Genomic DNA, 27,259 nt, shown 5'->3' with positions numbered 1-27,259 from the left:
TCCAGAAGGATTCAGCTCTGTGTTGTGTGTGAACACTGTTTGAAGAGTTGACTGTATGACTTATGTTATCAAACTGAAACATGGAGAGCACAGCTACTCTCACATTTCTAAGATGTCTCACATAGTTTATAGTAGTCAAATGATTCTTAGACGTTGTTGCCTGTTTACAGCCGTGTGTCTATATTTCTGCATGTACATTTAGATAAGTCATATTCATTGAATGTGTACACACCTAAAGCTGATTCTGATTATAAAAATAATATAATATTAATTAAGGTAGTTTGCTGTTCCTGTGAAACTGAGCAACAAGGCCGTTGGGTTCCCCAGGTTACATGTCGGTTACTAAAACATTTACATCAGCCGGTCATATGACCTTGTTTAGCTCAGAGCAGCAGGTCATGACCGCAGAGCCACAGGTCATGACTTTGTTTAGCTGAGAACAGCAGGTCACAACCTCAGAGCAGGTCCTCACATTTTTATCTGAACCAATGACATCTGCACACTTCTAGATCAGCAAAGAAAGACAATCTTTGATATTTTTCTAATTCTGTATGTCAAACACAAGTTAAATACAGTACTCCCCTAAAAGCTCAGGAACCTTCAGAATTAGTGGTGGCTTTACGATTACATTCCTGTATTTGACTTGTGTTGCTGTATCTCAATTCTTCTGATTCTTCTGTCCAGTGTTATTGGATGGGAAATTCATTTTTATGAGACAGTGCCATGCTGATTGGTCCAAAATGCAAAAGAGGAATGTTGCATCGGTTCCCGACCCAAGTCCAGTCTGACAGTCAGCATCCCTACAGCTGTCAGTTCCAACTGTCCTGTATATTTGTGGGGACATGAAAGTGGCCTTTATTAAGGGGTTTAGGTGGGCCAGCAAGTGGCAGAACTCTCATAAACTATAACACTATTATTTACAATGCCAACATATTATTTCCAAAGAAGTGAAACGCCAGTCAAAGTGTCTCCTCTGATTCTCTACAGCTGCTCACTTCCACCCCTCCCCCACAGACAAGTTTGCTGCTGTTTTTTTTCACCATTACCGTAATGGACCTTCTTAGCGTTCAGAATCAGTTGGATTTACGTCGATGGCGTAAGTAAATAAGGAGTTACGGTCAAATTAGCTTTGCGTCCAGTTTGCGTTTGACTTTATGTCGCTGGCGACACGCTCCGTATTAAAAAGGTTAAATCGGCTGATTCTTGACAAACCGACCACAGATTTGCTGCTTAAACAATTAACTTTCCGGCTGAAAAAGTCCTAAAATGACATTGTGTGACTCAACAACAGTAGTATTCAGAGAACAACTTTCAGTTGAGTTTTCTCATCAAGTAGCGACAGAGAAGATCGCATAACAAGTAAATACATGAAATAGCGCCACCTGCTGGTAGAAAGGTAAACCGTTACTGTGGTCTCATACAGGCTCTGCTCTGTGTTCACTCAAGAAACGGCACAATACGATAAAAAAAATAATATGATCAACTTTACACACAGAAATTACTTGATTAAACTATATTACGAACTGTGTTGCATTAAAAAAAATGCAGCGATTAATTGAACAGTTGATTCTTGCTGTGTACATATTTATATACATGCATATTAAACTGCCTGTAGTCTCTACTGTTGCTAACTTAACCGGGTGTATTTATTCATATTTATTAATTAATCTTCTTCTAACGTTACTCTGCGATGTGTTTGCATCATATAAGACTGTAAATGAGAATTAAAAGACCGTAAATAATAATACATATTACTGGCTTTTATTTTGACATGAAAATAATCGTCTCTCTTTTCTCGTTTTTGGTTTCAGACGCCAAAAACGAGAAAACGGAAGTAGTTTTCCGTTTTCCCGTTTTTGGTTTGAAACGGAAAACGAAGAAACGGCCGTTTTTCCGTATTTCCGTATTCTCGAATGAACGGAAAAACAAACGAACAAAACGTACACGGACCGGTCTAACATCAGAAGAAGAGGCTTGTTGAAAATTGGGGCATTGAAAAAAAAAAAAAGTGCTCCAACAGCAGTGGAGCCGCGGTTGTAACGTATCTGGACGAGCCGGGGACCCCCTCGCCCTGTTTAATATACTCCATTATTACAAAAAAGGGGTTTTCCCGTAAAGTAACGTCAGCCGTTAACGTGCGCGGGGCGGAAACGTAACGTGCGCCAGTTGGCGGAGCGGCGCGTTCTGCTGACTAAAACAAAGCGGACCCTCGGAGCAGTTTTTTAAGACGACGTCCAGAGACTGTTTTTATTCCGAGAAAAGATGACTGTTTTTCGTTTTTTTTCACTCTAAATCCACGGAAACGCCAGTTTTAGCATCAAGACAAGGTGAGTGTCTTTATTATAACCGACGTTTTTTCCCACTCATTTGAAGACTGAGAACACACAAAAAAGAGGAGACAAGCGAGGAATGTGTCTTCGGTCTTCGGGGCTAAACTTTGGGTGTGGATTAACGATGTCTAGTTTAGCTTGGCTAGCTAGCCAGCTAGCACAGACAGAATACAAAATGTACAACGAACATCAGGAATGCAAAACACTCAATACACATAACAGAAGTAGAGCGTATTCATTTAATTTAACATTTAGTTTCTTCCCTCTACAAGTCTGTGAACATAATACAGTGACATATGAAGATGTTATGTGAAGTCTAGTTCCTGTAACATCTGTCAGAACACACCGCGTGACACTGACTGTCATGAATAACGTCTTCTATCGGCCACGTCAGATTATTGTGTGACATTTAAAACGTTTAAAAAAAGAATAATCCTCACGAAAGCCTTGTGTGTGTGTGTGTGTGTGTGTGTGTGTGTGTGTGTGTGTGTGTGTGTGTGTGTGTGTGTGTGTGTGTGTGTCTCTTCACAGGCGTTCCTCGGGGACGGCGAGTCCAAGTCGGCCCGGTGCGACGATCTGGAGTCCCTGAAGAAGAGAGGTTGTGCCGTGGCCAACATTGGGAACCCGCGGTTCTCTGACTTCCTCAGCTTGTAGGTTGAGAGCGGTACTTTTACTTTGAAGGACTTGTTTCACAAACATTTAGCACACTTAATTCTGCTCCTAACGGTTCGACCTGAGTTCCTCTCCCCTGTGTCCTCGGGTGCAACGACGGCCACATTAGGCGTCTCTGCGAGTGCAGCACGGACGAGGTGCGGACGGAGGACCTGGTCGCCAACTGCCGGAAAAACAACGGCACGGACATCTGCAGCAACAACGGCAACTGCGTGTGCGGCACCTGTGAATGCAAGACGCGGGAGAACCCCGCCGAGCGCTACACGGGGAAGTACTGCGAGTGCGACAACTTCAACTGCGAACGCTCCAACAACAAGCTCTGCGGAGGTGAGGAGGCGCCGCGGAGGCGGAGACAATTTGAGCGCCGGCGCAAAACTGTTGTGAACTCGCGTGGTGACAGACTTCCTGTGCGTGTTTTCCCAAGGTCACGGCCGCTGCGACTGCAGGAAGTGCATCTGCGACGCCAACTACACGGGCAGCGCCTGCGACTGCTCCCTGGAGACGGCCACCTGCCTCGCCACGAACGGGCAGATCTGCAACGGCCGCGGCGTCTGCGACTGCGGCGTCTGCAAATGCACCAACGCCAAATTCCAGGGGCCGACCTGCGAGATCTGCCCCACGTGCCCCGGCGTCTGCGCCGAGCACAAGTGAGTTGATGGATGACTTTGCAGGAATGTGCTGTTTGTGCACAACGTTTTGCAACTTGCTTCATGTGTTGATTGAGTTAAATCGCTGCTTTTTGGGGGGTTTTCAAAATAAAGCTGTTTCTTTAGAATTATTTTTCAGGGTTTTTCTGTAATCTCAAAGCCTGTTTATGTTCTACAATCTCTAGCTATTGCATAATAGTCAAATCCCACTCAATATATTTATTTTTTTACAACTTTTTGGCTTAGAAACAATTTAAAAAATAAGAATTCAGTATTTTTCCACCGCATTTCTATTCCTTTGTGTGATAGCGCTTTAAAAAACGGCATCCTGGAACATAACCTTTCCAGAAAATATAATCGAATGCAACCTGAAAAATCCAAATACTTCAACCAGATTTTGTTTCTGGCATTATGACTGACGTACGGCTACTTTTCTGACCCTCGAGTTCCTCGGTTTTCATCTACAAACGGGAAGGCGGCGGTGAGGTAGAATGCAACGCGGACATGTGATCAAACCCTCCCGATTGGATTGTCTTCGCAGAGATTGCGTGCAGTGCCGAGCGTTCGAGGCCGGCGAGAAGAAGGACACGTGCGAGCGCGACTGCGCCTCCTTCCAGCTGATCAAGGTGAAGGACCGCGACGAGCTGCCGCAGCCCACCGACCAGAGCTTCCCGCTGGCCCACTGCAAGGAGCGCGACGCCAACGACTGCTGGTTCTACTACACCTTCGCCATCCGCAACGACACCAAGGAGGTGTTCGTGGTGGAGACGCTGGGTATGACCGGAAATGAATCATTAATGTGCTGTGTAGGAGGCTTATTGGTTTTAGCTTATTTGTTTTGTTTTAACCGGCTTTGCAAATAGAGAAATACATGAATTCAACACTATTGCAGAATAGTTTAGCTGAAAATATATGTCATCAGTTCTGAGAATTTACTCGAGATCTGTGCTGGATTCTAGACCATAATATGTTAGTATCGGTGGTGGTGGTGGTCATAATGATGATGGTATAATGGTATGATTTTTCTACTTGATATTAAAGCCTGTTGGGTCTTTTAGTTTTTGCTCATGAGAACTTTTCTTGTAGAGAAAGGAAAAGGGAATAAAATCATCCAATTGAAACTCTTCATCAACATCCTGGTATTTAGCTGTACGCTCACTTGTCACTTCAACCTTCCAGCCTCTGTTTCTACATTGTTTTGTTACCTTTCATTACGACTGCATCGTAGTGTCCACATTGTTCTATTTCATGAGGCGAGTTGGCGTTCTAACTAACAAATAAACCGTGTAACCGGTTCATATGTCATGTGTCTTTCTTCGCCTCAGAGTGCCCGGCGGGACACGACATTCCCGGCATGTCCATCTGGTACAACATGTTCGGCATCAAGCAGAGGAAGGAAGGCGGAGCCGTGACAGATCCTGTGGATGGTTAACGGCCACCAGGGGAGGCGGTGGAGGGAGGCGCGAGTCGGGTCCCGCGCTCCGGCGTCTCGTACCAGGTGAGGGAGACGATCCCTGAAGAGGGTTTTTATTCCAGGCTTCAGCAAGCGTTATATACAGATCCTTCCTCCGCTCTTTGCAGTTCTGTTTGTTTTCAGAAAACATTTGAAGAGATAAATTGTTTATAAAAAGGACCGACACACAGGAAGCTCGTCGTCGTTGAGTTTCTACTCGTGCTCTGGGAACAGGAAGGTTTTTATTTCTTTCTTTACAACAATGGAAACGGCTTTGAGATTAATGTCGTAAAGTGGGAAAAAGTACAATTCACAAAGATGTTTTTCAATCTTCGGAGAGAAAAAAGCTCTTTGAAACATAACGATTTTATTTACCTGGTATAATATCACCTTGTTTTTGTACTGTCACTGATGTACGTGTTATTGTTTCATGATTTTATTTTCTTTGTACAAGAATAAATGTTTTTTTTTCTAACTGCTTCTGTTTTTTTTACCACAAGAAGTAAAAAAAAAAAGAAGGAAAAGCAGTGAGGCCTTAAGTGACTAAAAAGTATTGTTTGTACTTTAACTTTCTGGTCAGCACCCAGACTCATCCGTCTCTGTTGTCTCGGACTCTGATCATCGACTATTACATTCCAAAGAATTGGATCAAATAAATGTTTTAAGTAAAAGTTGCTCTGCTGTTTCTTGTTCTGCTGAATCCGTTGGCCAGTATTTGCATTGAACAATGAAAAAGCAGTAGTGTGTATCACGAGTGTCTCTGCACAGCGGCCCTTCCCCAGGGTAGTAGGCCTTAGACCGAGAGTGCCATGACTGTCGCTGCGGAGCCCATCCCTCATTCGGCGCCAAATGCTGGCGGACCTTGCAACACAGGCATGAGGACACACACACTACCAATGACAAATGTGTCGTCGAGCAGTTTTTATAGTGCTCCAATGCACAACTGTTCTCACCCAGAGTACAGCTGCTTTTTTTGTCTGTGGGTTCTTGTGTCTGATATTTTGTTCTGCTCAAAGTCACTTCACAGAGTCTGTTTTCATGTTTTAAAACACTCTAGTTTTAGAGTTTTAAAGCTTTTTCATGCGGCTGAGTCTGTCCCGTGGAACTGTGGGTAGTGCTAATGACTTAAATTCTTTTGTATTGTTACTTCAAAACGAAAGTTCATTGATAGCAATTGATCAGCTTTCGTTTTGCAATGATGATGCAGTACCGTTTTCAGCCACAACAAAGTGTCATTGGGCTGGTGGCGCTGTTTCTACATTTTGGCTGGTCTTTATACATAATGTAAGACAAAGATACACCAAGAGGGCACAGACTCCAAATGACCACGAAGAGACACAAAACCACTACAAATAGACAGTAAACGAATACTGAGAGACATAAAAACACTGCAAAAAGACACAAAACAACTACGAAGAGACACAAAACTATCACAAGTATCCACAAATTGACTAAAAAGAGACACAAAAAGACCACAGAGAGACATACACCATAGAGACAAAGTGATCACAAAAAGACACAAAGAGACATAAAAGAGTCCACGGAGAGACACTAAATGACCACAAAGAGACAGATAACTACAAAGAGACACAAAATGACCCCAGAAACACACAATACATAGAGATTACAAAAAGACACAAAATGACCACAAATAAACGCATAACGACCACAAACAGACAACTACAGAGAAACACAAAATGACCCAGACACAAAATATCTACAAAGAGACGCAACACAACCACAAGACGACATAAAAAGATCACTAAATAACCACAAATACACACAAAACGCCCACAAAGGAACATAAACGGAACACAAAGAGACAGAAAAGAGACAGCGAGCTTTTGCATGTCTGATCCTTCCACAGGTCACTTCATCTACTGAGGAAGACCTTGTGATGCAGTCGAAAGCTCCAGAACTGTTAAAGTCCACTGAAATGACAAAACCAAACCTCAAAATGGACTCTAAATTGGTGGATTTGGCTTTTGTGAGTCAATTACTGTTCATTTTAAGCGTCTGCGTGCCACATCACGCTTCAACCACCGAGCGGCAGCATCGCCTCAATGAACGCCGGCACTCTGCCTCACATCAGTAAGTGTGTTGTTTTCTGCTTCTGCAACACAATCTGACTCCACAAAGCTTTAGTTCATTGTGTGTTTGATCCTTTAGAGCACAAAGTGCAGCCACGCATATCGTTCCTGAATATAAATGCACAATAAGCATAACACCTCTACTGCCTCTGGACTCACATACACACACACTGAAGATGGAGATTGTTTTCATCAACTTTTTTTTGTTGCTCTATTATCATTTTCAAGCATTTTGACAAACTAATTATGAATGGCATCAAGGCTGGATTAAAAACTGTGTTAATTTGATGAGTTGCTAACTTTTACATTTCATTTAGCTGACGGTTTTATCCAAAAGTGACTTACAATAAGTGCATTCAACCATGAGGACAAACTCAGAACAACAAGAATCAAGAAAGTACAACTTCTTAAAAAAAAGTTAAACTACAAAGTGGTATCAGTAAGAGACATAGTGCTACTAAAGGTACTCGAGGTATAGTCGAGTAGATGTTTTTTTAGATGTGCTAACTTGTTAAGTTACTTTCATACTTTTTTGTGGTATTTTTACTATATTTCTCTTGTGCACTTTACCCGTCTGCTGCTGTAATCCTGCAAATGTCCCCACTGCGGGACAAATAAAGGAATATCGTATCTCATAAGGACCTTAAAGTGGGTCATGCATGGTCTTGTGGAGCGTCTCTAAGCTAAAGATGTTCGAGAAACGTATTCCTGAAAACATTTCACTCAAATCACAACGAGCAGGTAGACAAAAAAGGAATCCATCTTCCCTAAAGGAGAGCAAATACAACACTGAGCCTGCATGCGCAGGAGCCCCAGGCTGTGTTTGGTCTCTGCCGTATGAAAGTGTATGAAACTGAGACTGAAAAGAGAGAATAAAGTCTCCCCGAGGGGATGATCAGAAGTATGTGTCTGCATGGAGACAGTGACATCATGTGCCTCACTGGTCCAGCTGGCAGCAGCTGCATCCTCATCACACGTTAAAGAAGCTGAATGTGGGGAGGTTGGTCATTGAGTCTATGCTCTTTCATTGCTTCACTCTGATTGTTATTATTATTATTATTATTATTATTATTATTATTATTACTACTACTGACAATTTTCCCAATGTGGCTTTAGGCTTCTCCTTTTTAGTTTTCCACCCAAAATACATTAACACTATGAATAAAGTTTACTTTAAATGCCTCTCCCGACAGCAGAGGTGTCTCATCTATATTTATCAGCCCATGTATGTTATGGTAGACTAATGCAATTTATATCTAAGTATCTAAAACATTGTTTGAACTATGAACGAGTGAGTTATCCTCATTTAACTATGTCATCATCATCATCATAACACTGACAAGGGGACATTTTACGGCACAACGTGTAGCCTACTTTAAACACTCAAAGTAAATGTTTAAACTTTTACTTTATTAAGATTGTGTGTGTGTGTGTGTGTGTGTGTGTGTGTGTGTGTGTGTGTGTGTGTGCGCGTGCGCGCGCACGCGCGTGTACTGGAACCGTTCACCGCATCCCAGTAGGTGAGGACTGATTCGCTGTTCTTCAGTGTATGTTTGTTCCTCTGCCCGCTACGTGCCGCTGCTCCTCCTGCGTGGGCGGGGTCTAAACTCAGAAGAAGAGGCTTGTTGAAAATTGGGGCATTGAAAAAAAAAGTGCTCCAACAGCAGTGGAGCCGCGGTTGTAACGTATCTGGACGAGCCGGGACCCCCTCGCTCCGTTTAATATACTCCATTATTTCAAAAAAGTGTTTTTCCAGTAAAGTAACGTCAGCCGTTAACGTGCGCGGGGCGGAAACGTAACGTGCGCCAGTTGGCGGAGCGGCGCGTTCTGCTGACTAAAACAAAGCGGACCCTCGGAGCAGTTTTTTAAGCTAACATCCAGAGACCGTTTTTATTCCGAGGAAAGAGGACTGTTTTTCGGGCCAATGTCACTCTAAATCCACGGAAACGCCAGTTTTAGCATCAAGACAAGGTGAGTGTCTTTATTATAACCGACGTTTTCTCTCCCTCGTTTGACGACCCTAGACACACACAAAAAGAGGAGAGAAGCGAGGAATGTGTCTTCGGTCTTCGGGGCTAAACTTTGGGTGTGGATTAACGATGTCTAGGTTAGCTTGGCTAGCTAGCTAGTTAGCAGTCGAAAGGGAGCTTTTTAAAAAACATTAATTTCCATTTTTCAGTTCGGGGCTTTTCCATAACGTCGTTATATTCGAACTATCATCTCATGTGTGTCCCACAATACATGTAAATGTAGTGGTTTTGTACAGAAAGTAGGCCATCGAGCCTCTTTGCGTGTCCACAGAGGGCAATATGGGTGTTTTAAAGTATGAGAGCATAGTGGGATAAAACCAGTAAAAACATTATTATAATCATGGGAGCTTTAAACACAAAAGTCAGAACCTCCACAAAGGCTTTTACAGTTCTTAGTCTGTGTTTAAAACTTTCTCAAAACTTTGTGTGGCGAAATTACTTTGGCATTGTTGTCGTTATACTTGGTTTTAGGTCCCTTTTTTTGTTTAGAGGATATATTTAGAGATAGTTTTGTGGTTCATCTTTTAAAACTGAGCTCGTCAAGTTGAACTATTCATGAGAAAATATAAGTACAGTCGTGAAGTATTCTGAGATCATTAATGGCTCCTCTCTTCACAATCATCAATCAGGATTTGTCTCCTGGACGAAAAAAAAATGTAGGTCATATTTCGAAAAAAACACCTGGTTTTCATTAGGAATGCTGCTAAAGCACTTAAGTCCTTTTGTCCGACAAGACTTTTCCTAATTTGTCCTAAAAAAACAACTTATGAAGATGTGTGAGTTTGTACATGTATGAAAAGGAGCATTTCATGCCTTCAGGGCAAAATATACACAAAGAAGAAGGAAGAAAACTAAACAACCTCCCCTGTTTTTAGATGACGTTAGACCTGTAGAGGATCAGTTGAATGAAAGCCCAGTCTGGTCAAACTCCATTAGGGACTGTATAAACTGTGGTGGAGGACACAGTGAGACTTAAAGCTGGCCAAATTGGTTAACCAGACTCTTGTTCACCGCTCTGATTCAGGATGGTTGACTGTGCAGTATGTGACTTGGGCAAGATTGGTCTTGCTGCCTTGCTCACTTACTTCCTGGAAAAGGAATTGTACCCTGAGGGAGTGTTTTTTCTTCTTCGTCTCTCTTCTCCCTTATTAATCTGAGGGAGAGGCTTGATTTGTTGAGCTAGTAATCTGTGTCAAACCTCGGGGACGACAGAATGAAATGGGTTTACATTGTAATGACATAGCAACGGCTGTGTATCGAAGTTGATCGTACATGCACATCACATGGGTGCATATAATGCACACCAGGCCTGGTAATTGTAGCCATGAGCGGAGACAAGTCTGCAGGCTCCCCGTGGACCACTGAGTCACTTCCCTTAGTGACATTGTTGTGCTGTTGTTTAAAACAAAGCGGGGAGCGTCTGGGGCAGTTTGAAGGGTCATTCGGCGTTACTCAACTCCAGGCCTTTCCCCTCCGACTTGTCAAGATGTGAGTCATGGATGATCTGGCCTTCCTCTGATGGCCAGACGAATCATGCAGGAAGGGTATATTTGTAGAGCTTACACGATCATAGTTGAGACATTAAGCTATCCCTACATGGCTATGTCACATACAAACTTTGGAAGTCCTCACAGCCGAGAAAATAGTGTCAAAAGTGTTTGAGATGTGGCAAGAAACACAAGATTGATATATATATATATATATATATATATATATATATATATATATATATATATATATATATATATATATATATTTCTATGTCTTTCTTGGAAGTACAGAATATTGCTGGCAACGGGAGATTTACCTGAAGAGCACAAAAAAACTGCAATTTTGAGACTGAAGGATCGAATTTGAGATCAGGGTACAAAACATAGTCGTGAAAAGGTAACTAATGTTGAAATAATGTTGGAAAATGAGAGAAATGTAATTGTTCTTCACGTCTCTTTACAAGTAACAAAGAGAGAGAGACTTTGAGAGAGTAACGTGTCAAAATATGTAATTTCCATCAGGATTATGTTATTTATAGTCTGTTTTAAAAACCCAGAGGGGAACAATATATATAATTTAACTTCAGCCTCAGCAAATATGTAAAAGAGCGTTTTAAAACTTGACTGTGTGAGTTTTTTAAGACCTAAAAATGTCGTCATACTCTCTACACCAGGGAACTCTGGGTTCAGGTTGGAAAGAAGTGGAAAAAGCGCCCCAGATTTCAGTGACGTAGTGTTTTTCCCCCTCAAGACAGAGTATGGCTGCAGTTAAGGAGGAATGTGTTATCTCATCTCTCTGAGGGCAGATCAGGATCTCCTCCGCGTGACGGACAAACCCCAGACAGGTTTCCACTACAAAAACACAGACAGCAGACTAACCTGTGTGACAGTTCAATTTGTCTGATTTCTACGGTGTAATAAAGCTCATATTGTCAGAACTATGACATCTGACATTGATATTATTGATCATTCTACTTTTACTGTCACTTAAAGGTTATGCTAAGTACTGTTGATACATTCCCTTTATTCTCTTTTTTGGGAAGTCTAGACGCCGGCCGGCCAAACCCGTGCATTATTGTAGGAAAAGGACAATAAATATGGTCTACTCTGACACTAATCTAATCTGACAGCACTTAAAGTTCGAAATTGAGCGTCATCGCAGATGTTGAGCCCGATAGAGGAGGTTTAGGTTTGGTTTACCGTGAAACACGCTTCGTTGGGAGTCAGAAGCGATCTTCCTGATCCTTCAACGGTCTGCTGAGGGCTTTCATTAAGGATGCAGAGCCATGCTGAGTTGTTTGGAGACCTAATGGACTGAAAGTGGACTGTGACTTCCTGCACCAGGTGGGGGCCGGCTGGCTGACCGGGTGGCAAACAGAGCTGTGTGAAGGGGGGGGCGAGGTGGTGGGGGGTGCACCAGATGACTCTACCAGCCTGAACAATGCAGACTTGTGTTGAACGCCACCGATCACTCTGTGTGTTACTCACAGCCGTTCTTTAGCAGCAGCATTAATCATTTACACCAGGGTGCATTATGTGGCAAGCAAAAAAAGGTGTGGTCACATAGCTGTTGGACCTCTCAAACAAGATATGGAAGTGGTCGAGATATGCGCACCGTTGTTGTTTGGACCGTTGTTTGGACCAGTAAGAAGTGGATACAAACAGTGTAAAAAGTTGAAGGTTAGAAGTGCATTAGGCACAAGCTGCCCTAAAGCTGTGCCCACGCACGCTCACATTGTTACGTGGGAGTCGAACAAATCTACACTTCTGTTTTCACACAAACGAAGAAGAAGAAAAGAGTGAGCCAACCTTTGGGGTTATTAATGCACAGTGTGGTTAACCTCTGATCGCATGAAACAAGGAAGCACCGAGACGCCCGCGAGCGCTGCGGTACCTTTTGCAATTACTTCCACTTCCATTTGTCCGACGCAACCATAAAGAGAAATCATTGGCTGTTTGTTTATTAATTTTAAGCGTTGGCGGTCATTCATTTAGCTGATTTCTTGTTATTTTGTACTGAATTGCATCGTAAAACTTGTTTGTTTACCGACTTCATTTCAACTCAGAATCAAGTGCCAGACGACTTAAACCACTCACTGTGTTTTGAAGCCGGTGCTCAGTAAGGAGGAAGTTGTGCATCACAGACGGTGAATATTCAGCAGGAAACTCCTTCTGTAAACATCTGCCAGAGGTAAATGTGCAGGGAGGTGTGTACATTCGATGGATTTTAGTGTTCTAGTGTTTAGGTTTCTAAAATGAAAAAAGACCCATATTTGTTTAGTTGTTTTGGCCGATTTTGTGACTTAAAAAATCCAGAAATTACCATACTTTATCACATTAATCAAACACGCACGTCATAGATGTACAATGTCAGTACAACCAGAGATACTAAAGGGATGACTACCTCGGAATCATATGAAATTTTAAATTCAGGCATTTAGATTAAAAATTGTTTACTCTCTCGATCAACTCCCCAAACTGTCCGTCAGCACAGAAACAAGAAAGCCTCTTGTCGAGTGTTGGTAGCGACGACATCACACAGGATGTCGACTGTTTTTTCAGCACGGCTACACGTGCGAGCCGAGGAATGCCTCCTGTGAATTTACGCGAGAGAGCGAGCGGCGCGTCTCTGGTCCCTGAGGCGCACTTTCACGCGGCAGATTGAATCAAAAGGCCTCTGACCTGTCTGAGGCCGACAGAGAGCCAGTGAACCACAACGGGGAGGATTTGGATTCAGTTCTCTACTCGGCAGCCGACGGAGAAAATGTGATAACTTTTCACTTATCTTGATTGTTTAACTTTCTAAATCGATATACTCTGCTGTTTTGTTGTATGTAGAGTATGTTTCATGTGTCTTCTCTAACTTTGCTTGCTACTGTGACAAACATCTATATAGCTATGCATCTATCTATACATTTAGCTATCTCTTTTTGCTTACATATTGAAAGTAGGACTCGAAAAAGAAGAAAATGCATCACTCCACATGTGTCAAATCATGGGTGAAACGCTGGACTCTTGTGAGGCCAGACAACACACAACATTGTGTGAAGCCAGGTTGAACAGCCTGACTTTTCACAGGCTTTAAATTGGTGAAGAGAGGCTGTTTTTCACTCTTCACCATCCAGTAAGTGAGTGACTTGTCGGTCCTGCCAAAAGTCATTTTCCGGTTCCAATGAAGCTGCTGTTTGCTCGGAGCAATTTTCTCAAGCGGATTACTGGCGCGACCTTTTTTAAAGCCGTGTCAATTTCATCCAGGCTTGTTGTCATTTTTTTTCTTCCCTGTACCTTTCTGGCTGCGCTTCAGGAAGACGACCTTCTCGTCCTCAGCCCGGCTCTGATTGGCATGGTGGCGTTTTTTTTTTGTCCGACCTGAGAACCGTCATGTCGCTGAAAGAATATATTCCAGAAGATCACTACGACACCCAGCAGATGTTGTCTGGTGTGCAGGTTTAAAATGTCTCCAGAGGCCTCTTGATTAGATTAAACCTTTTATTGCATTACATTCCAATATGTTCTATATCTTTCTATGTCTGGACACCACCAGTCCACAACCTAAAGATATTCAATTAATTGACAAATAGAGCTTCAGATCTGCAAAGCTGGAACTAGAAAAGAAAACATAATAAAAAAATGTCTGAAAGTGGTAATCCACCTGCAAAATGATTTATTTTTGTTTAAAGACTAATCAACTACCAGTTTCTAATGAACACTTGTGATTTAGTTTGATTTGTTTTTCAGCTGCGCTTTGCAATTTGAGCCGACAGTTTGGGCATTTATTAGTAAAAGTCCTGCCGACTGCAGCCGTACTCCTGTCTCATCTAGAGTATAAGAAGCAGGAGCCTGTTTTTTTAATTGTTAGTTCCACACGTCCACGTCTGAGAAAGTCCAGCCGGTAGCGCTGCTTCAGTTACTCTAAGGCTCTTGCTACTATTAACAGAGGTGGAATTGTAAATGGAAAAATTGTGACACAAACGTTCAACATCGCGAACACAAAGCCAATGAGTCGTCTTTTGTCTCCTCCGGCCTGACCATACAAAGTCATGATTCAACACGATGTGCTCCTGTTACTCTAAATATTAGGCTCTCAGGTCTGTCGTCACCGCTACTCATAGACCGTCGTTTCTGCTCGACGATCGTTGTGTCGGTCAACTGATATGTGTTAGGGAGAAAGGACCATACTTTTTTTTTTTTTTAACCGTGTGGTTTCTGGATTTAAAAAAACAAAGACAGAATGAGATGCAACTGGTACATTGGTGCTGTAACTTTCTCTTCAGGAGGTAGAAGCATGAGGATCCCTTTTCTGCTTTATAGATGTGGTGTTGTATTGGAGGAGAATGTGGTCTCTTTGTGTTTTTTTGTTACCAACCACGGCAGACTCCAAGAGTTAATGCAGGAATTCAGCCCTCATCAGCTGGCCTCCTCCCATCATGTCTCACGGCTAAGAGGAGCAGTTTGTTCACAGTCCGTTATGGATCAGGGCCTCGTCGCTATCAGCTCTTATCTTTATCTTCCACCATTTTAAGGTCATATAAAAATGCAGCTGTCACTCGCTTCAGTGCTTTGCATCTGAAAAGGTAGCGAACGCTCTTCACGAAAGCCGCTGGTCTTATTAATCAATTGTCTCTTACTCATTCCCCAGATGAAAAGCTGTGGCAAGAAGTAAAAGAGCAGATGTAAGTGTAGAAAAGTAGATTTAACATTTCATTCGTGGTAGATGCTGAAGCAGGCCCGTTTACCAAAACCGTTGCGCCCAAGATCATTACCATACGTGTCATTGCCTCCTTAATGCCATTACTGCAGCACAGAGGCACCGGAGACCCCGAATAGCTCCCAAATCTGTCAGCTCTCTGTAATTTGCAGCCATGAGCAGGACGAGGCCCAAAGCGGTAAACAAAGCTTTACTTCAGGAATGTTTGAGGAGGAGCCCCGACAGCGTTGAAGGCCTTTGCAGATGGTGGTGGCTTGAATTTTTATTAGACATCTTGCTGGGTGTTTTGTGTGTTAAATGTTTTGTTTTTTTTGGTCCTGCTTGCCACAAGTTCTAGTTTCAGGTACAAGTCAACACCGGTGAAACTGCAATTTGTTTGTTTTCTTCTGGAAAGAGTCATGTGATTGGGAGCGTATACAAACCACGCTCTTAAAAATTCCGGCGTAGTGCGGACGCTCGGCGCGAACGCAGCCAAAGGGTACGCGTTTTAAAAAACGTAGCCGCGTGGACGTGGCCCGAGCGCTAAAAGCCGTCAAACTAAATGGCGGCGAGCGGTCGCACTCGCTCGTCCAGCGAGAGGCGCCGGAGTACAGTCGACAAAACCGTCTACACCGCCTGAAGACGAGATTATCCCCCCGATGTTTACAACCCAAAAACAAAGCTCCCATGAAATCAAGCTGCTTGTGTAAATTTTGAAAAACTGAGCGGATATTTTTCCTAAGAAAACTGTCTTCAGACTTATGAAGATAATAATCTCTTTAACGCCTGTGGATGCATGTTGCTTCTGTTCCCCAAATCTTGTCCCATCATGTCCACAGGCTTGTTTTTTCCTCTCACCACCCGCCTCCTCAGCTGTACGATAACTATCACAAAAGCACTTGAAGCAAATGTGCAACTAAGTCGGTCATTAGTCTGCATTTAACAGGATGTGGTTGTTTTTGCAGAAGCCTCTGAGCCCTCTGACCCACAGCACTGCAGCGGTGTGTCCAACCCCCAGTTTTACCTCTCCATTCCTCTATAGATAACTGTAAAAAAAAAGAAGAAAAAAAAGAAAAAATTCTCTTGTGTGGTGCGACTGTAAATACACACCCCGATCTGCCGACACTCACAATGTGCGTGTTAGCCGAAGCATATCCAACGGGGATGGGACTATATTTGGGCCACACAGCTGTCGACTCAGCCTCCGCCTGGTTTTCCTTCAGTGGGGCAAGAACACAGAACGTTGATGGGAGTTTCTTAAGTGTGAGGATCGGACACACGGTCAAGGAAGTGTGTCACTGGTTGTGGGGACTGGCAGGGATTCAGGAAGCGAGCATGACCAAATATGGGAACACACACATAAACACACCTACCTTTTTTTCTCGTGTGTTGTGACCTTAGCTTACTTTTTTCTTTCGTTTCTCCTGCACAGAACTTGCTTCGTAAGCCATTTTGACCAGCCGGCGAAGCTTATTTCCATGCCGCTATCGCACAAATATTCTATCGCCAACCTCAGCTCTGGGTCTGTTTTTGGTGTTTTTGGTGTTGTGGTTGATGCTCAGCGGTCGAGTGACATCCCAGGACTTCTCTCCCGTGAACCACAGCGATTCCTCCTGCAGCTTTTAAATGTTGGGCCGTCATCCCCGTCATCACACGTCTGCTGTTCCCTGCGGTTGACGCCGAACACCTCGCGTGTAAATGTGACCATCCTCTCCTTTTTTTCCGCCACATTATCCTGTATTATGTCTCTGGTTTCCCCCGCTGTGAGCAAATATGTAATGTGGTTTTCCAGCCCTGAGGAACTGGCAGCTGAGTCCGGGCAAATGGTTTCCTCCATATTTGGAACGGGCCAAACGAGAGTCGCTCCTCCCACGGCACGATACGACCTTTACGGCGCGGAGCACCAAAGATGTTCACGTCTCGTAAATGTTCAACCTGTTGTGTTTTAATGTCCGCGAGAACCTTTTCCACGTGTGACTTTCTAAAGATGTAGGTGAACTGCACCACACAGGGATCAGCATAACGCAGACGAGAAGTCACACAACTCACAGATAAGATGAAATAACCCTTTATTAGATAAGATAGTATTAGATCAAATAATCCTTTATTGGTCCCTCAGTAGGGGAATTACAGGATTACAGCAACAAGAGATGCATAGCAAAAATAAAAAGTCATATAAATAAACTGTAATGAACAAAATGTATTTTAAAATGTCTTCATATGGATGTCTTTCAATCTTTTAAAAGATAGCGCTGTCTCACATTAAACAAGAAAGCACACGTGCCTTTGACACAGACACACACACCCTTTTATGACACTTGTGACACTTTCTCTGTTGTGTTGTTTTAAATTGCCCCGCTGAGTTGTTGCGTTTCTCTCGTCGCAGATGGATCCGCGGTTACTTTTCATAGCGGCGTTGTCGGCGGTCCTCGGCGGCGGCTCGGCTCAAGGTAAGAATAAGAAAATGTTATCAAGTTGTTGAACGTTTGCTCCGTCTTTTGTGTTATCTTAGCTGTTAAGTAATAGCTAACTCGTAGCACAGAAGTAAAGTCACCTTTGTGTTAACAGTCGCTGTGATTTCTTAGTTCCTGAAGCACAATGCACTACTTTCATCCACTTCACTCTTCCCATCTTGGATTTCATCGTTCGTGGCTTTATAACTGTGGCTTCTGGAGGCTTTTTAGTTTTTTTTAACGAGGTGAAGTCATTACTTGGTGGGCTGCCCGGAGCTTCTCTCAGCGTGACTCAGTTTTCTAGACTGAGGGGGGAAAAACGAAGCTGTTTTGAGTTAGTGAACGAATGGAAAACATTTTTTTTTGTCATCTTGGCTCGGAGGTAACGTGTGTTGTCTCCTTTCAGAGGGAAGCGTGTGCATCAAGGCCAACGCACAGTCGTGCGGGGAATGCATCCAGGTCGCCGAGACGTGCGGGTGGTGCGCGCATGAAGTGAGTTGAACCAGTAAAAAGTTAGTTAGAAGATTAAAGTCTAGTTCCTGTAACATCTGTCAGAACACACCGCGTGACACTGACTGTCATGAATAACGTCTTCTATCGGCCACGTCAGACTATTGTGTGACATTTAAACCATTTAAAAAAAGAATAATCCTCACGAAAGCCTCCTGTGCGTCTTCACAGGAGTTCCTCGGGGCCGGCGAGTCCAAGTCGGCCCGGTGCGACGATCTGGAGTCCCTGAAGAAGAGAGGTTGTGACGTGGCCAACATCGAGAACCCACGGGGGGGCATCAAAATCGACAAGAACACGCCCGTCACCAACCGCAACAAGGACGTGGCCGAGAAGCTGAAGCCGGAGCAGATCACCCAGATCCAGCCCCAGAAACTCACCCTGACGCTCAGATCTGGTAAATGTTCTCCTTCTGGAGGAACAGGGTCTCCAGGAACAGTGTTTTTTCTTCAGAGTTTGTATTCTGGTGTTGTATTTGGTATTCGGGTGAACCAACGTTTGTCAATGTTTGTTTGAAACGTGGTTTAGAAAAGGCCAAAAAGTTTGACATACGATTTATTGTTGCAGCTGAAGACTTTTTCTGCCTTATCTTTCATAAATGATTAGCAAAAAGATTCAAATTGATTCAAGAAATATGGAAAACAATTTTGCTGCTGTCACAAACTCTTAACTTCATTCACAAACTCTTAACTTCATTCACAATCTCTTAACTTCTGTCACAATCTCTTAAATTCAGTCATAATCTCTAAAATTCTATCTTGGTCTCTTAAATTCTGTCTCAGTCTCTAAAATTCTGTCTCGATCTCTTAAATTACATCACAATCTGTCCGTCACGATCCCTTAAACTCCACTAAACCTATCCTTTCCCCCCGTCAGGTGAGCCCCAGACCTTTGAGCTGAAGTTCAAGCGTGCGGAGGACTACCCCATCGACCTCTACTACCTCATGGACCTCTCCTTCTCCATGAAAGACGATTTGGAAAACGTCAAGAACCTCGGCACCGACCTCATGAGGGAGATGCAGGAGATCACCTCCGACTTCAGGATCGGTAAGAAGAACTCCCCGGTGGTCGACAGACGGGCTGTCACTTTCATGAAGCTCGAGTACGAACTCCTTTTTCTTTTTGTAAGGTTTCGGCTCTTTCGTGGAGAAGACGGTCATGCCGTACATCAGCACCACTCCGGCCCGGCTCATCAACCCGTGCACGGGGAACCAGAACTGCACCAGCCCCTTCAGCTACAAGAACGTCCTGAAGCTCACCAACGAGGGAGACGAGTTCAACCGCCTGGTCAGTCAGCAGCAGATCTCGGGGAACCTGGACTCTCCGGAGGGCGGCTTCGACGCCATCATGCAGGTGGCGGTCTGTGAGGTGAGAACGCTTATTTTTATTCCCTTTTTAAGTGCTTTTTGTGCCTCATAAACGTGTGAAACGTTACAAGAGAAAGACTCTTTGCGCTCGTCTTCCCAGGACCAAATCGGCTGGAGGAACGTGACTCGTCTGCTGGTGTTTTCCACCGACGCCGGCTTCCACTTCGCCGGAGACGGCAAACTGGGCGGCATCGTCCTGCCCAACGACGGCAGGTGTCACCTGGAGAACAACATGTACACCATGAGCCACTACTATGTACGTCCTTCAGCGTTTATTGTATTTATTAATGCGTGATGTTGATGTTAAGAGTCGTTTCTCTCCAGAGCCACACATATGCAGGTTTTAAACGATAGCTAAGTTCTGCTTTTCTTGACGTTAACGTCTTTTGTTTCTTTTTCATCGACGTATCCTCGGACAGGACTACCCCTCCATCGCCCATTTGGTTCAGAAACTGAGCGATCACAACATCCAGACCATCTTTGCCGTCACGGAGGAATTCCAGCCTGTTTACAAGGTAAACGTTGTGTTTTCTGTACATTCACATTGTCGCGAAACTTGAGAAAAAAGATGCACATTTAACATTTGTTCTTTTTTTTTTGTTCCCACCTTTCGTCTCTTTCAGGAGCTGAAAAACCTCATTCCTAAATCAGCTGTCGGCACGCTGTCCTCCAACTCCAGCAACGTCATCAAACTCATCATCGACGCTTACAACGTGAGTCTGACTGGCTTTAAGAGACGGCTTTTATTTATTTGAAGATGCCACTTGTGGGGAAAATTAGGATCACAAAGAACCACAAGCGCTCATCACAGATAAACAATCAAAGTCAACGAAGTATTCTTGCGACTACTAACCCTAAGCACCATGAACGTCGTCCATATTACTTTGTTTCTTGCACAGTCCTTGTCCTCTGAGGTCATCCTGGAGAACGGTCGGCTGCCGGAGGGAGTCTCCATGAACTACAAGTCCATCTGTAAGAACGGCGTGGAGGGAACGGGGGACAACGGCAGGAAGTGCTCCAACATCTCCATCGGCGACGAGGTCGGTGACATAAACATTATAAACTATTCCTTCTTCTCCGACTACGCTCGTGTCTTCTAACCAAATGGAGAGACAAAGGGTGTGAAAACAAATGCATTTTAGACAAACATTGACCGAGAAATGCATCAAATAATCTGAGTCATGTCTGAGAAACGGCCTTAATACCTCCCTGATTTTATTTTTATTGTGCATCAGAACAATCCTTGACATTTAAAACAACATAAAATAAATGATCAATCATCAAAACTGTAATATTAGTGTCAATAGTTTCGTTATAGCGAGTATAAATGCTAACCTACACACACACACACACACACGTATACCACCCCATATGTATGTACTTCTACACATGCAGGACTGAATAATTAAGAGTACAATTACATGATATATGCAGTAAATATATACAATTAAATAAAAAAGTGAAATGAAAGATACTAAAAAGAAAGGGTTCCCTCGTACTTTTTAATGACCCTATAAACGCTGCTCCGGCTTCCTCAAGGTGATGTTCAAGATTTCCATCGAATCCAAGAAGTGTCCGTCGGACGTCAAGCCGGCGGTCATAAAGATCAAACCCCTGGGCTTCACCGAGGAGGTGGAGGTCGTCCTGAACTTCATCTGCGACTGCCAGTGCGCCGCCGACGGGAAGCCCAACAGCGAGAAGTGCCACGGGGGCAACGGAACCTTTGAGTGCGGAGCCTGCAAGTGAGTATTCAGCCGAAGCTCGAAGGTTGAGAGCGGTACTTTTACTTTGAAGGACTTGTTTCACAAACATTTAGCACACTTAATTCTGCTCCTAACGGTTCGACTTGGGTTCCCCTCCCCCGCCTCCTCAGGTGCAAGGACGGCCGCATCGGGCGTCTCTGCGAGTGCAGCAAGGACGAGCTGCGGACGGAGGACCTGGACGCCAACTGCCGGAAAGACAACGGCACGGACATCTGCAGCAACAACGGCGACTGCGTGTGCGGCACCTGTGAATGCAAGACGCGGGAGAACCCCGCCGAGCTCTACACGGGGAAGTACTGCGAGTGCGACAACTTCAACTGCGACCGCTCCAACAACAAGCTCTGCGGAGGTGAGGAGGCGCCGCGGAGGCGGAGACAATTTGAGCGCCGGCGCAAAACGGTTGTGAACTCGCGTGGTGACAGACTTCCTGTGCGTGTTTTCCCAAGGTCACGGCCGCTGCGACTGCAGGAAGTGCATCTGCGACGCCAACTACACGGGCAGCGCCTGCGACTGCTCCCTGGAGACGGCCACCTGCCTCGCCAAGAACGGGCAGATCTGCAACGGCCGCGGCGTCTGCGACTGCGGCGTCTGCAAATGCACCAACGCCAAATTCCAGGGGCCGACCTGCGAGATCTGCCCCACGTGCCCCGGCGTCTGCGCCGAGCACAAGTGAGTTGATGGATGACTTTGCAGGAATGTGCTGTTTGTGCACAACGTTTTGCAACTTGCTTCATGTGTTGATTGAGTTAAATCGCTGCTTTTTGGGGGGTTTTCAAAATAAAGCTGTTACTTTAGAACCATTAAAGACGCCAATGTCTGGTGCTATAATAATTTTTCTGTTTTTTTTTTAGCAATCTAAAAGCCTTTTTATGTTCAACAATCTCTAGCTATTGCATAATAGTCAAATCCCACTCAATATATTTATTTTTTACAACTTTTTGGCGAAGAAACAAATTAAAAAATAAGAATTCAGTATTTTTCCACCGCATTTCTATTCCTTTGTGTGCGAGCGCTTTAAAAAACGGCATCCTGGAACATAACCGTTCCAGAAAATATAATCGAATGCAACCTGAAAAATCCAAATACTTCAACCAGATTTTATTTCTGGTGTTATGACCAAAGTACGGCTACTTTTCTGACCCTCGAGTTCCTCGGTTTTCATCCAAGAAACGTGGAGCAAATCAGATTAGCAACTCGTCGCTGTCGAATGAATGAGAATGCAACGCGGGCATTTAATCAAACCCTCCCGATTGGATTGTCTTCGCAGAGATTGCGTGCAGTGCCGAGCGTTCGAGGCCGGCGAGAAGAAGGACACGTGCAAGCGCGACTGCGCCTCCTTCCAGCTGATCAAGGTGAAGGACCGCGACAAGCTGCCGCAGCCCACCGACCAGAGCTTCCCGCTGACCCACTGCAAGGAGCGCGACGCCAACGACTGCTGGTTCTACTACACCTTCGCCATCCGCAACGACACCAAGGAGGTGTTCGTGGTGGAGACGCTGGGTATGACCGGAAATGAATCATTAATGTGCTGTGTAGGAGGCTTATTGGTTGTTGTTTTTTACTACTCAAGGGTCTTCAGTAAAAAAGGCAAAGAAGAGGACTGCTAGCAGAGCCACAGGGCGGTAAAACATGGAGGTTTCAGCTTCTTTATGTATTTTAATCGGCTTTGCAAATAGAGAAATACATGAATTCAACACTATTGTTAGTCCTCGAGGATGCAGAATAGTTTAGCTGAAACTAAATGTCATCAGTTCTGAGAATTTTCTAGGCCATAATATGTTAGTATCGGTGGTGGTGGTGGTCATAATGAAATGATCAAATGCAAACTCTTCATCAACATCCTGGTATTTAGCTGTACGCTCACTTGTCACTTCAAACTTCCAGTCTCTGTTTCTTCATTGTTTTGTTCGTCTGACGGCTTCGTAGCTTCCAACCGGTTCACATGTCATGTGTTTTTCTCCGCCTCAGAGTGCCCGGCGGGACCCGACATCATCCCCATCGTGGCGGGCGTGGTCGCCGGCATCGTGCTGATCGGCCTCGCCCTGCTGCTTATCTGGAAGCTGCTCATGATCATCCACGACCGCCGAGAGTTCGCCAAGTTCGAGAAGGAGAAGATGAACGCCAAGTGGGACACGGTGAGTCCCTTTTTTTTTTTTTTTACCTTTTCCCCCACATTTTAGAGAACGATGTCATGTGATCGGGGCGTGGCGAATTAGAAAAGGACTAGACGTGATGGCTAAGACCCAATTGAGTAGCGAACGCATGCGTTTACGCCATCGTTTCCTCACTTCTCCGTCCTCGGGAGCGCTTCTAAACTCTGGTTTTTGGCGCGGACGCTCAGCGTGAACGTAGCAAAAGATCCGCGTGGACTCAACCTTTTTTTAGATGAACTTTCCAGCTCTTACGTTCAATCTAAAAGCGTCAAACTCAAAGGAAAATTGAGCGCCACTTCGCAGGTTTTACCGGAGCGTCCACGTATGCGAGTAGCTGTCGGCGGTGTCGTCAAACAGGTGGAGAAACCGGCCGGAAAATGAAGACAAAAACGAGAATAAAACCAGTGAATGAGAGAGGATCTCTGTCCTCGATCCACCTCGGCTCTGTGCGGTTTTGTTTAGTCTGCCCCGGCCTTCCTCTCCTCTCCTCCTCTGCTGACGGTGCTGCCTCTCGCTGTCCACGCGGTACAACTGCACCACCATAAAAGGCAACGAAAGCTCCAGCAGCAGCAGCAACAGGAGGAGGAGGAAGAGGAGGAGGAGGAGCGGCGGGCGAGCCGTTGATGGAGGGCTTCCACCGCCAGGCGGTTGTCACAGCAGCGGTGTTTACGGGAGGCAACGGACGGCGTTGATGATGGAGCTTTTTGTGTTCTCTCTTAGTGATGGCAGCCGGATAGCGATGTGCTTTGGGGTTTTAAGTGTTATTTATATCTGAACGTATACTTTACGCCCACAGATGCAAAACAAAAATATAGAATTAGAAGGAAATTACTGACTTATTACAATGTGAAAGAAACCAGGAGAAACATCATTTTGAGTGTGTTAAGAGCTTTTTTTCTGGTCTTTTCTTCTCTGTGCTCAACATTTTCCTTCATTCTTTTGTGTGCTGTGTCTCTTCATTTCTGTTTTTCCCCCTTTTTCCTTCTCCATGTTAGCAAAGGAACCCCATTTACAAGAGTCCCATTAACAAGTTCCAGAATCCCAGCTATGGGGACAAAGGAGCTTCTCTTTAGGTCAAAGTTCGTACCGCCGCTCAGCAAACTGCATGTTGTGACATCGGCATGTTTGTGACTAAAGTTGGTGTGGTGTTTTTTTTGTTTTCTTGATGTTAGTGATGTCACTAACAACATTTCAGTGTATTTATAGGTTAAAGTTTCACTTCATGCAATAGAAACCCCCTTTTGGCATCAAAAATCAACGCAAAAGAAGCTTTCACCCAATGTGACGTGCACATAGACTGTTTATAGGAAGTGGACGGAGTCGAGTTGGCATTTTGGCGACACAAGAGGGCGGAGCTAAGTGCACCTGACTGCTGAATGACATTTATAGGCGACCAAAAATATTACGATTAAAGGTGCTTAAAGTTGTCAGACAAAAACACAAATGGCAGCAACCTGTCAATCACAGTAAGCCCCGCCCTAAAGCGTCTCCTGCTTTATGGTCTGTTTGACTCTAAATGACCATAAGTTACTAAATGAACATAATGCTGTTTAGAAGAAGACTTGAAACTAAAGATTGAGACATAAACTCATGTTTACAAATCAACTTATTTTCTCAGACTTTGTATACAGACGGACTTCTTTGAATCTGAGTCGCCCCCTGCTGGCCAGTCGGCAGTATGCAGGTTCAAGACTCTTCTCACTTTTCAGAGCCTTGAAGTTTTCCGCCTGACGATTAACCACGATGTCAAAACCTACTTTTGTTGCTTCCTTTTTGTCCTCGCGTCGCGTGTCATGGCGACTAAATCCTAAATAAAGCCCCGGTGTGACGCGTGCTGTGATGTCGGCGTGAACCCAGAATGCTCCGCTCCAGGTGTTTGGACTCACTCGCTGTTCTTCTGTGTTTCTCAGGGGGAGAATCCCATCTACAAAAGTGCCGTGACAACCGTCGTCAATCCAAAGTACGAGGGCAAATGATGGAGCTCTGCCTTCTTTGTGACATCACTGTATGGAGACGAATATGTGGAGGGAAGTGGGAGGGTTTTGTTTTTTTGAAGGGCGGGACGGGTTTTCTATAATGCTCTCACTGTTTTTGTTTTTGTTCGTTAGCAATGCATTTTGCCACTATTTTGGTTTGTTTTTACTAACTTGTTTTTGTTTTCTATGCATTGTTTCATTTGTTGTACAGTCTGTATAAATGTGGGGGGTTTTAGTTTTGTTTCTTTTTGACGAAACTTGAGAGAATGTGTTGAACTGATTTGTAGTTTTCCCGCCACGGGAATGGCAAGTTAACGGAGAGCCGAGCTGTGCCTTTTTTAAAAAAAAAAATAGAACCATCAAGCCATCAGTGTTTAGTTTAAAGTCGAAGGAACGACGGGTTCCTCTCCACATAATCATGAATTCAGAGTTTAGTCGGCGGCAATCGAACAGTCGAGCAAAGGTCTAATTGTGTCCTTAATCATTTTTTTTAATGTCTCTCTTTGGATTGAAACTCTTCAAGTGTAGCAATGAGATGTGTACAGTATGATTTTTAAATTTTTTTTTTTAGGTTTTTTGTCTTAAGCCATATATGTATTCACAGAACGGGATTGAGGGCGTCGGCGTGTCTTTTTCTGAGCGACTTGACGCCAAACAATCAATTCTTAAACGTGTCTTTTTGTCCAGAAAAGCGTACGAAAGGACGTTGGCGTGCGGTCGGTTCAGCGTTTGGCTTCAGGTTTGTACTTCTCTTAAAAGCCAACTCAGGTCCTTTTTTAAAAAAATTCTTCACAGCGATGCCAAATACACGCAAAAACAAAACCTGCCTTACTTGCTCACTAAATTTGCTTTTCTTAAAAAGCCTTGTTTTTTATTTGTAGGATATGAATTGCTGTGTGTGTGTGTGTGTGTGTGTGTGTGTGTGTGTGTGTGTGTGTGTGTGTGTGTGTGTGTGTGTGTGTGTGTGTGTGTGTGTGTGTGTCTCAGTAATTCCACCGAACTCTTTTTGCGATCAAACTTATTTTTATTTTTCAAAGAGAAAGGAATGATGTCATTTAGTTGTAAAGATCAGTGTTGAGGGAATGATTTCTAGATGGTTTGACAAGAAAGGAAAACAGATAACACCATGGTCTTAAAGTGCCTTTTTTATTATTTTTTTTATTCAACAATTCACCTTTGCAATTCTGTTTTTCTGAAATTATTTATTGAATAAACATTGAAAACAATTTACAACTAGATTGTGAAGATGTTATTGTGCAATTCCTATGTTGTGGCTTTGTTGTTGTTGTGCATCTTTAGCTTCTCTCAAAACTTCACTCTTTTTACCAAGAGGCTTGTTTATTTATGACCAAACAAGTTAGCATCGCTCACTAAAGGATGCAGAGAAACAACCACATGCATTGTTAGGAATAAAATTGTATTTGCTCTTTTCTAGTACACACTTGCGTGACTTTACTTTGCACCGAAAGAGACTCGGCAGTTTAGACATGACTTGTATGTATAAATGTGTTAAAATATGAATATATTTGATAACGTCACCGAGACCAGTGACATAAAGGACAGGCATACACATCCAAGTGTTTCTGTGAGTTGTAAACAATATTAGTCATATAAAGAGTCAAATGCATATTTAACGGGTGA

At 43.9% G+C, this 27,259-nt stretch overlaps 2 protein-coding genes across 2 annotated transcripts; both read left to right on the top strand.

Moving 5' to 3' along the window:
• Window positions 1–2,822: 2,822 nt before the first annotated feature.
• LOC137802929 (integrin beta-1-like) lies at window positions 2,823–5,773 on the top strand (the record flags this gene model as incomplete). Its single annotated transcript, XM_068601128.1, has 5 exons — window positions 2,823–2,980; window positions 3,112–3,329; window positions 3,427–3,649; window positions 4,191–4,423; window positions 4,975–5,773. Coding segments are annotated over 5 exons (939 nt in total), but the record flags the coding sequence as incomplete, so codon positions are not given.
• Window positions 5,774–8,838: 3,065 nt separating this feature from the next.
• On the top strand, window positions 8,839–26,854 carry LOC137778890 (integrin beta-1-like). The gene is made up of 16 exons (XM_068566252.1): window positions 8,839–9,163; window positions 17,786–17,849; window positions 18,259–18,344; window positions 18,534–18,756; window positions 19,236–19,406; window positions 19,489–19,727; window positions 19,827–19,982; window positions 20,146–20,241; window positions 20,350–20,439; window positions 20,626–20,766; window positions 21,266–21,468; window positions 21,600–21,838; window positions 21,936–22,158; window positions 22,757–22,989; window positions 23,458–23,624; window positions 25,553–26,854. Exons 2-16 carry the CDS (start codon window positions 17,786–17,788, stop codon window positions 25,616–25,618), a joined length of 2,397 nt encoding a protein of 798 aa, XP_068422353.1. The 5' UTR covers window positions 8,839–9,163; the 3' UTR covers window positions 25,619–26,854.
• Window positions 26,855–27,259: the final 405 nt, after the last annotated feature.

The sequence above is a fragment of the Clinocottus analis genome, unplaced genomic scaffold (assembly GCF_023055335.1).
Source record: "Clinocottus analis isolate CAN_PGR_092001 unplaced genomic scaffold, fCliAna1.0.p SCAF_11, whole genome shotgun sequence".
Classification (NCBI taxonomy): Eukaryota; Metazoa; Chordata; class Actinopteri; order Perciformes; family Cottidae; genus Clinocottus; species Clinocottus analis.
The sequence above is the reverse complement of the archived record's forward strand: the minus strand, read 5'-3'. Positions and strand labels throughout refer to the sequence as shown.